Raw genomic sequence first — 11,127 nt, forward strand, 5'->3', positions numbered from 1 at the left:
GAAGTCTCCCCGTGCTGCCCGATGTCTCCCCCGTGCTGCCCGATGTCTCCCCCGTGCTGCCCGATGTCTCCCCCGTGCTGGCCGATGTCTCCCCCGTGCTGGCCGATGTCTCCCCCGTGCTGGCCGATGTCTCCCCCGTGCTGGCCGATGTCTCCCCCGTGCTGGCCGATGTCTCCCCCGTGCTGGCCGATGTCTCCCCCGTGCTGGCCGATGTCTCCCCCGTGCTGGCCGATGTCTCCCCCGTGCTGGCCGATGTCTCCCCCGTGCTGGCCGATGTCTCCCCCGTGCTGGCCGATGTCTCCCCCGTGCTGGCCGATGTCTCCCCCGTGCTGGCCGATGTCTCCCCCGTGCTGGCCGATGTCTCCCCCGTGCTGGCCGATGTCTCCCCCGTGCTGCCCGATGTCTCCCCCGTGCTGCCCGATGTCTCCCCCGTGCTGCCCGATGTCTCCCCCGTGCTGCCCGATGTCTCCCCGTGCTGCCCGATGTCTCCCCGTGCTGCTTGATGTCTCCCTGCTGCTTGATGTCTCCCTGCTGCCGTTCCGCGCGTATCTTCCGACAAGTAAGCAGATGTGCCGAACATCTGTAATCTATTCTTCACTGTGTTCTTCACTGTCTTTTTCACTTAAATGATCCTGTGTTCACTGTTTTTATTCTATTCTTCATTGTTCTTCACTGTGTTTTTTTAATTAAATGCTCGATCTCGAGCAGGGGAAATACTCGTCCGAGCAACGTGCCGTTTCGAGTACCTTAATACTCGAACGAGCATCAAGCTCGGACGAGTATACTCGCTCATCTCTAGAAGCAGCCATTGCAGCTCTGAGGTAATCTGAGGGCTAAAGAAACTACTTCATATAGGTAACAAAGATAATAGGCAAAGTTATTTTACATCCCAAGAGCTATTAATTTGTGGAAAAAAATCCTTTACAGTTACTCTTTAATACACTCATACTCACTTGTGTCTCTGCTCCAGCTTCTTGCTGTTCACTGCAGCACTGAGGCGCAATGATGTCATCACCTCATGTCTCCTCCTCCTGGCAGCTATAGTGAGCTGCTTGAAACAGGAGATGCTGTGTGATGATGTTTGCTGTTCTCTATAGTGGAGAACAGAGCCAACGGCTCCGTTCACCATTACAGCGCACAGAGTGGGGAAATCTACCCGGGCAGCGGGATGAGTGTCCTGGTGACCCAGGGCATTCGGGCACTGGCCAACAGATCGGGGCATAGGCCCCTAATATTTTGATCTAATGATGCCCCTGACTAGCGCAGACACTTCATAAGGGACCCTCTGCACTATAAACAGGAGCCTTAACTAACTGAGCTATAAGCCCAGTAATACTTGTCAGAGGATTTCTGGTAACTAAGAAGTGTTATCTGCCACTGTTACAATGTGACATAGACTTAATGCACTGATATATAGAGAGGGATCTTCTCAGAGATTATTATTGTAATTATTGAGACTATTATTATTATAAATTTTATTATTTTTATTATTATGGAGACGATTATTAATAATAGTAAAAATAATAATAAGCATCTCAATAATAATAATAATCTTCATAATAATAATAATAGTCTCAATAATTACAATAATCTCTGAGAAGATCCCTCTCTATATACCAAGGCATTAAATCTGTGTCACAGTGTAATAGTAGTCATAGTTCTTAGTTACCAAAATTCTAATCCTTGTTAATCACAGAGGTTATAGCTCAGTTGGTTGGGGCGCTGTGACATTATTGTACATGGACACTGCAGGTTCTAGGTTCAAATTCCAAAAAGGATAATTTTTTTTTTTTTTTATTGAGATGATTTTTATTATTATAATATGGCTAAAATTTGGGGCGTGGCCAGGGAGTGATTGGGAGTGTGGCTTAGGGGGATCGCCGCAGCACGCTACGCGTGCCGCCATTTTGTCCCTCTTTCCCTTTCACAAATGTTGGGAGGTATGATTCTCTTCCTGTTCTTCCAGTGTCACCCTCCTGTTTTCATCCTCGCAAAGTTAACACAACAAAGTAGTGGATAAAGGAGAGATAGGATCTCTACTAAGGATGCTCCAGCAATTGTGAAGCAGCACATGTAGATTTCTGGCTGTAATCCAGCAGCCGACAGCTGCTTTCTCGGCTGAGCATCTGCACAAGTGCAGAGAGGCTGGGCAAAGCAGAAGTTCCTTCGGTACGCCAATAGGCCAGTCCGACACGGGTACAAATGATTTATATACACAGTGACCCACATTTATTAAAGCGTTTGTGCAAGTTTTCTGTTTGACTTTGCACTGAAATGAATGTGCAAACTGCTTGCACATGTATTTATATAGTGTCTGCGCCAGTTATTTGTCCGTGTCCGACAAGACAAATAAATGTGGGCCAGTAACTCTACAGGCTGCATAGTGAGCTCTGTAGTAGAATACATGTTGATGCATAAAGCGTGACATAGGACTTTGTCTCCATCATTCTGTAAAATTTACCTATTCTTATTTCAGTACTAAAGATGGCCAATTACGTGGCAACTATGGGTTTATGGACCAAGTTGCTTCCCTCCAGTGGGTACAGGAAAGCATTTCAGATTTTGGTGGTGACCCCACGTCTGTCACTATATTTGGTGAATCTGCTGGTGCAATCAGCGTCTCCGCTCTTGTAAGTTATATTTTGTGTTTGTAACAAGGGTATACATTATAAACACTAACTTTTGGGGTATCCTTACAGCTTGTTTCTGCTAAAAAGAGATTTTTTTCCATTGAAAGTTTGATATTAAAGAATTGATCACTGGGGTCTAATATATTACTATAATCAGTATATGTCAGAAAATTTCTAATGTATGACAGCTTGTAATGTAATAAATAAAAAGAATGGCATGGCGTATGATAGATGAAATGAACTGTCCCCTCTTGCAGGTTCTTTCTCCTGTATCCAAAGGTTTATTCCACCGTGCCATTGCAGAAAGTGGAGTTGTAAGAATGCCAAGCATGGTAGTCAGTAAATTTGAAGATCTCATTAAGAACCAAAATGTAAGTATAGTCTACTTAGAAAATCCAGCCATTAGCTATGCTGAAGAACCCTATTGGTCCACATAGAAATAAGTTTCTTTTCCTAAGCAGATACTACATTGTAGGGCAGAAGGGGACAATACACTAACCAACAAAACTAAATATATGCAATAGCTGAATTTAACATCTATTTTGTTCTGCAGTTAGTAGCGAAGATATCAGGCTGTGATTTAGCCTCCATAGCCGACTGTCTAAAGAAGAAATCTGAGAAGGAGTTTCTTGCTATTGCCAAAGCAATGGTATGTGATGCATCACACTACAATATCACCCCATTCTTAATAACATTTAGTTCTAAGTTGCATGGGCAGGTTTTCATGAAAATCATATATCATGTACATAGATTATTACATGTTTCCTGTTCTTCTATGTGTCCACTGTCCTGCAGGGCATGCAGCCTTTTCCTGCTAGTGTTGATGGGGTTTTTCTACCTAAACCACCAGAAGAAATGTTGGCTAACAAGGAAACCAACAAAGTCCCATTTATCATTGGGATGAATAATCATGAGTTTGGCTGGGTAGCTCCAATGGTAGGTACAAAACTTTTGAGTAAAATCCGACCCCAGAGGATGGCATTATTACAGGTATTATAATACCCCTTTACTCTCCTCTGCTCCATGTCTAACTCTAGCCTGGGACAGCTTATTAAGTCCCATGGCTTTCAATACCACTCATTTGCAGACATATATCAGTGGACCAGATATCCCTTCTCATCTAGACAGAATGGAGCGAGGGAATGAAGGGAGGACTCTTGAGGATACAGGCTGCAAAATCCATTCGCAATAGTTCCTAAATATTCACTAGTCCAGAAAAAGTTTATTATTTAGATGAAGCAACAAAAGATTTTACGTTATGTTCAACTTTAAATTATTATTATTATCATCATATCTTGGTATTTAGCTTTTAAATGTAACCGGGATAACAGAAGGAATGACAAGAGAATCTGTGATATCAACGCTACAAAATCTTCCTTTATTGGTGAGTTAAGCCTAGGACATCACATGTATGTTTCTTATTCATGGAAAACATTCTGCTGATTATTCTGCTTAAAGGAAATCTACCATCAAAATCAAGTATGGATAAACCAGTGACTCTTACTCCTAGATCCAGGCACTGTGACTGTTGTTATCTTGTTATATTTTTTTATGCATCGCCTCCTCCCTTCTAAAATCAACTGTTAAAATTATGTTAAAGAGCCTGAAGGGCTAATCTAACAGTTGCAGTAAGTACAGGTGGAAGGAAGATCTGCTTTGCTCATTGTAACAGCCTGTGAAACTACAGCACAGAGGGGCTCTGAAAACACCCACCAGAGCCCTTTAGACTCATTAGCATACTTTCACAAATTGATTTTAGAAGGAAGGAGGCCATGGATAAGAAAAATAAGATAATATGACCACAATCACAGTGCCTGGGTCTATGATTAAGTGTCCCTGGTTTATCCATGCTTGATTTTGATGGTGGATTTTCTTTAATTAAAATTTTTTAGGGTCTGAGTCCTGAAGTCATTCCTTTTGCTGTTGAAGAGTATATTGGTGGCACCACTAATCTGGTTGAGATCCGTGACCGTTTTCTGGACTTGTGTGGCGACATAATGTTTGTTATACCGGCTGTAAATATTGCACAATATTATCGAGGTATTCAGATACTGTAGAGTATAGATAATTGCTATAAGGACATCCTTGGAGTTGTATTTATTAATATGGGACCCTTAGTAAAAACTTCAACTATTAATCTATGCTGGTATGCCAAATCTCTTTAGACTACTTGTCATTTGGGATAGTCTTTCCCTTTCCCCTTCCTCTCCTATTGTTGTCCCTTTCTCTGCTTTCTCTCTTATTATGAAAAAGTCTCTGCTCCCCCTCATTGGTCTCCATTTCTCTGCTCCCCTTTATTATTATGCTCCTTATATGCTCCTTTTCTTTCCCTCTCTCTTTTCTCCTTCTTATTGTGCCCCCTCTTTTCTCCCCCTCTTATTGTGCCTCTTATCTGCTCTCCCTCTTATTATTCAGCCGTCTAAATGTCCTCTAGGCTCACTTTTATTGTGTTCTCTTTACTCACCTTTCCATTGTTCCCCCGCAGTCCTGCTTCCTCCTCTTCCTGGGGCTCCAAGATGATGAGGCAGAGGGGGCTGGGCCAGCTGGTAGCAGCTCCTCCCCTTGTTAGGCCTTGCCATTCATCATCTGAAAGCCCTAGGGAGAGGAGGAAGCAGGACTGTGGTTTTGGGTTTTTTTAAACAGAGAGGAGGCAGCAAGAGCTTACCAGGACGCCAAAAAACGGAACTGTCCCAATAAATCTGGGACGTTCGGGAGCTATGCATTCTTGTTAGAGTTTACTTACAATTATTTCTGTGTTCCTGTACTTATTCCTTTTGTACCTTGTCTTTGCCCTCCAATGTCACCCAGTTTTCGCCTCTGGCTAGGAATCTGTGTTGTCCTTGAACATCATCTGTCCTCTCACAACTATTGTTTTAAATAAGCCTTATACTGCAATTAGTACTTAGTACTGCAATTAATTATACTAGAGATATATACATGCTGGGATGCTATCATATCCAATTCTAGCAATATAAAATTAATTATTTCAGTCATACACTAGTGACCTTTTCTGGCCACATCAGATACTAAAGCCGTTGGTCAATGCACTAGCGAAAGGGGTCTGATCCACGGCCCTGACAGGATTACTGAAGTGCTGCTCTGCTGGCACCCTAAATACCATTAAAGGGAACCTTTACCAGAAATTGATCTAATACTCCACATTATGTTGTCAACCAGTTTAACAACTTTCAGATTATGTATTTGTTATGGTGGTGGTAACATGCATAAAGTCAACTTTGAAGTGAGATGTATATTGTTTGTATAAGTCGAGTATGGCTCTCGCCACCTCTGCGCTGTAATTTACGTCATGTACCGTACTTCAGGAGAGCTGGTTATGATGTCTACTGGGTCAACAATTACACAGGGTCAACAATTACATTGTCTGTCCATTCTCCACCTCAGATTGCTCCCTTTACATTAATTTACAATTACCAAATGTCTTTCCTGAAGTCCATTGAATAAAGTCAATTTTAGCAAAGGGAACATTTTCAGCAGGGGAGAGCTTGACTTCAGCACTGAGCACTCTGTCACAATGGCCTAGACTTACTAGTACCTGTTTGCAGAAGCTCTGCCAAATCCTGCAGTTGAGAAGAAGTGGCCAGCCCAAATTCTGAGAATTTACTTTTCTGTGTCAGAAACACGCCACCTACTATGTACAATGATATATAAATCAGATGGACAACAGGATCTGTAACACTTAATTGGAAACACAAGCTGAATGAATTGGACCTACAACTCTTCTTCTCATTCATCAGATATGGGCCTCCCTGTCTACTTTTATGAGTACCAGCACCCACCATCCTTACTGGCTCCTACAAGACCCTCCTATGTGAAAGGTGATCACACCGATGAGCTTCTCTTTGTGTTTGGAGGACCATTCCTGCGGGATGATGTAATATTCGCTGGTGAGTAAAACTGTTATAAATTTACTGGCTTGTGCCATAACTGGTTAAACATAAATAAAATGGTTTGTGTCATAACAGTGGTCCCCAACCATCGGGCTGTGGCCAAAGCTCGGGCCGTGGAACACCCAGTCCCGGGCCGTAGCCAAAAGAACTTAAAAAGAAAAACTGTATTAGTTGTCTCTGAAGCTCATCATCTCCCCGCGGCTTTCCGGCAGACGACCAGAGGCACTTCTATGTGCACTGCCACAGCGCCGATTACGTCATAGTGTGTTGACATGGTTAGCACACGTAGAAGTGCCGCTGTGGTCTGCAGGGAAGCCACAGGATGAGGCAGAACCTTGTGGAAAAGAGAAGTATACAGTTTTTTAATTTTAAGGGGGCTGGGCAGAGAACGTTACTATTGGGGCTGAAAAGTGGACAATACCTTTGGGGCTGGGCATGGGGACATAAAATGGGGCTACAGAAAAGGGGGTATTTTAGATCAGGGGCAGCAGAAAATTAAATTTTATATGAGTTTGGGTTATTTGCTGGGCACATCATTTTTTTTTTCCGGTCCTCATGTACAAAAAGGTTGGGGACCACTGCTTTATAACATTTATCTTCTCTCTGACAACCAAATGCCTGTGGATAGGGTGTAGATGTTAGCAATGGCCCAACACCATTAATGTACTGGCAAGCAAGATATATTTACGCCCGTAAAGAAATCTAATTTATATTAACAAGATTAATGTTATTCCTTAGATTGCAGTCACAGATGTGTAGCTCCTTTGTGCAGGTCTGTATAAAGGTTACATGTACAGGGAGTCCCCGGGTTACATACAAGATAGGGTCTGGAGGTTTGTTCTTAAGTTGAATTTGTATGTAAGTCGAAACTGTATATTTTATAATGGAAGTTCTAGACATTTTTTTTTCTTTTGCCCCAGTGACAATTGGAGTTTCAAAATTTTTGGTGTAATTGGACCAAGAATTATCAATAAAGCTTCATTACAGGCATCTTACAGCTGATCATTGCAGTCTGGGACTATAGTAAAGCATCCAGAGATCTTCACCAGAGGTCACAGTGGGCAGAGGGGTCAGTCTGTAACTATGGGTTGTCTGTAAGTCGGGTGTCCTTAAGTAGGGGACCGCCTGTATTCAATTGGACCGGTCTGGACAATTTTGGACTTTTGCTTTTGAAGAAAATGCCTAATTCCCTTGTCAAATTCAATATCATCTGCAACTAAGACAAGAACTGAGGTTTGGATCGCAGTACAAATTTCTTGGTAAATCCAAAATGTATTAAGACGCTTTAAGACACTTCACTCTAAATTCATACTGAACAAATAGGTGTGTGTTTCCTTCAATAAAAGGAAGATGGCTGCTTGCATTGTGTCCCTAGTACCAAGATTGTCAGACATACACAGATGCTTTGGCACCTTGCGTACAGCAGAGAAGGAGTAATGAGTTAATCATTGTATTAAAATAATAAAAATACATTCAGCAATTTTAAAATGTACCGTATTTTTTGGACTTTATAGTCCAGTGCGCCTTATATATGAACCATACGTACAGACAACAGCTGCCTTGAACTGTGCACAGGTCTGCCACCTGCTGGTCATTCATCCTTATAATAGCCTTATTATCCAGTGCGCCTTATAAATGAACCTAGATGTTTTAGCAGGCATTTGTTAATGGTGTACCTTATAATCCGGTGCACCTTATAGTCTGAAAAACATGGTACTGGCAGATTAAATTTCTCTCCAAGATCTTTGTTTGCTGTCAGTGAATTTTTATCAACCCCAGAATGAAAAAGAGAAACTATCCTGACCTCAGCTTTCTCAGGAATACACAATGCTCTGTGTGCTATAGAGCCTGGGCCCCAGACAAACACATTTTACTCATAGGATAAGTACACTTGTTGAAGGGTAGTTAATTGTGTCAAAACTACCTTGGGAAGAACTCATACAATCTTCCTGCAGTTTTCAATGAGTTTGTGATTTTAAAAATAATCATTTTTTCTCCTGCAAAACCTTCAACCACTTTGTTTCCATTTTACCTTGGTCTCTTGTGATATGTGTGAATAGACCTATCAGACAGGATAAAGTCTTGTAACAGTTATGTGGTTTTCTTTCCCAGGAAACGCAACCAATGAAGAGAAACACCTGGCCAGGGCAGTTATGAGATACTGGGCAAACTTTGCTAGAAATGGGTAAGACCACAGAAAGTCCACATAGTTATTTAGATTCAAAAAGGTATTGCCTGATTTCTTCACTCTTCTTCTGCTCTCCATGGCTAACACGGAGCACATAGTCATTTGGCAGTTGTTGTACCTATTCACTAATAATAACACAACATTGTGTACTGCAGAGACCCCAATAGTCCAGGTCTTACAGCATGGCCGCAGTACGGCACAGATGAACACTATATGGAGCTTAATTTGAAGCAGAAATCGTCTTCAAAGCTGAAGGAGAAAAGGGTCAAGTTTTGGACAGAGATTCTTCCAAAGAAAATCCTGTCCGGAGCAAAGGATGAAATTGATCACAAGGAGCTGTAGATTGTAACAAGACGCGCAAAGTACAAAGCATATATCATGAGCAGGTAGGGGGCGCGTTATTCTCACAAATTAGAAAATACATAATCATTTGTTGGTTTGATGCCTTGAAAATGCCTTCATTGAGAGGGTGAAATGTTGCATTGTAAAACTTTGGTGTAATAAATGTATCCTGGTTTTGAAATGCTGCTTTGTCACTGATTTTGTATCACACCGTGGATTTACTGCAAGTAAAGTATCTGTTGCAAATCCGTAGATAATACGCTAACAGTGTAAGTCCATATTTCCCAAGTTGAGGATTAAGGATCAGTACACACCTGCTATATATTTATTTTTTGCTTAACACCAGGTACTGTGGTCCACGGCATCTCCCTTTCACAGATTTTCTTCCTTGTTTAGGTCTGATTTTTTCTCAAATAACTGCATGTCACTTGTAGTATTTATCTGTTTAACTTCTGTGTTTGGGCATGAGTTTTTTGTTATGTGGTGCAGTAAACATTACTGCCATTAGGAGATGCGCTCCCTTTGTATTACTCTATATACAGCTGTGTACCCTTACCTGGGTTGTTCATTCATTGTTTCTCCTGGAATTTTTTAGTACATTTTTAATTTGTTATCAATAAAAGTTTCTCTGTTTTACAAGTTCATTTTTGGCATGGATTTCCCTCTTTTCGTCTGCTTTTTTGGTCTTTATTTTTTGCATCAGTTATTGTGAACCAAAATCAGGTGATAGGACTACACAGAGATGAGAAATAATGGAATAATTGAATATCCTGAAGGGGAAAATTATATATATATGTGTGCCTTTAAGTTTTTATACAAATGCTAATGAGAGAGGCAGCCAGATGATGTCATAACATCCTGTATTCTTTATTATAAGCTGGGCCAGGCCACTCTTCCCTTGGAGGTTATTATTATTTTATTTACGGATTAAAATGTAACTAAGCAGGTGCATTGTTCAATGAATGAATTAATGTGGTGGGGGTACTTGCTGTACATTATGTTAACAAATGAGGGGAACGCAGCTGTACTGTATATAAATGAATAATGGGGTGCGGCTGTACTACATAGTAATTAATATTTAGGCTGGTCTATAAATATTTACATTTCTCTTCATCATGGAAAATATTCTACGATCAACTACCACCGTTGTAATTTGTGGGCGTTTTGTGCTGATCGCCAGTGCTTTCTTTTTCATAATGTACCAAACTCTTAATATAGTAACAATGGGGGAGATTTTTAATTGGTTTTGCTGGGCTTTTTTGGCGCAAAAAAGTCACATAGAGGTTTCTTTTGCTACTTTTCATTGCTAAAAAGTCACACAGGACTATTCCCGCCGCTTGTCTATAACGGCGTAAACATAGAACAACTGCTAGTGCAAAGCCAAATTAATGACTTTCCAGATAGAAGTAGAGCATTAGAACATTTATTAAGGGGCCTCCGTCAGTCATCTCCATAGAGATGAATGGAGCAAAACAGTCTAGGGTGGCCGTCTTTTTCAATCACCTTGTGGAGTGACAAGGGGTCTGATGGAGGTATTCTCTTGATCTGTGGGGGTCTCACCACTGAGACTCCCACCGATCAGCAAGTTAGAGCCCACCTTTTTGGGTGGTTTCGCATCGGCCTTTTTTTTTTACATCAGTGATTTTCCACTGAGCCCATTTTGGCATATGGACACATACAGATTGATTTCTATTTCTGGCTTCAGTAATATTTCACTGAACCATTCTTTTCAATGGGCTTTTTCACACTTCAGTTTTGTTTTTCCACTGATCAGTTATAGACCGTGAAGTCAAAGAGAAGGTTCTAAACTGATCACTGATCAGTGAAAAAACTGAAGTGTGAAAAAGTCCATTAATAAGAATGGGTCAGTAAAGCATCAGTGAAAAATCACTGAAGCCAGAAAGAGAAAACCAATCTGTATCTGTCCATATGCTAAAATGGCTTCAGTGAAAAATCATTGATGTAAATTAAGAATGATGTAATGAAGGAATTCTCAACTCCTGCCCATGAAACAGCCTTTGAGTTAATTACTTTTGGTCCCTTTCAAAATAGGATAGCA

The 11,127-nt window shown here is 41.2% G+C and overlaps 1 protein-coding gene across 2 annotated transcripts in view; it reads left to right on the forward strand.

The window, feature by feature from the left end:
- LOC140070516 (fatty acyl-CoA hydrolase precursor, medium chain-like) overlaps positions 1-9,712 on the forward strand; it is a 32,650-nt gene extending 22,938 nt beyond the window's left edge. For both annotated transcript variants that reach the window (XM_072117124.1, XM_072117126.1), the window contains 9 exons: positions 2,477-2,630; positions 2,888-3,001; positions 3,184-3,279; positions 3,426-3,566; positions 3,937-4,014; positions 4,523-4,670; positions 6,386-6,535; positions 8,651-8,723; positions 8,882-9,712. In XM_072117124.1, coding sequence (XP_071973225.1) covers positions 2,477-2,630; positions 2,888-3,001; positions 3,184-3,279; positions 3,426-3,566; positions 3,937-4,014; positions 4,523-4,670; positions 6,386-6,535; positions 8,651-8,723; positions 8,882-9,068 — 1,141 coding nt within the window. In that variant the 3' untranslated portion in view covers positions 9,069-9,712. The remainder of the gene's footprint in view (positions 1-2,476; positions 2,631-2,887; positions 3,002-3,183; positions 3,280-3,425; positions 3,567-3,936; positions 4,015-4,522; positions 4,671-6,385; positions 6,536-8,650; positions 8,724-8,881) is intronic.
- Positions 9,713-11,127: the final 1,415 nt, after the last annotated feature.

The sequence above is a fragment of the Engystomops pustulosus genome, chromosome 7 (assembly GCF_040894005.1).
Source record: "Engystomops pustulosus chromosome 7, aEngPut4.maternal, whole genome shotgun sequence".
In the NCBI taxonomy this organism is placed as follows: domain Eukaryota; kingdom Metazoa; phylum Chordata; class Amphibia; order Anura; family Leptodactylidae; genus Engystomops; species Engystomops pustulosus.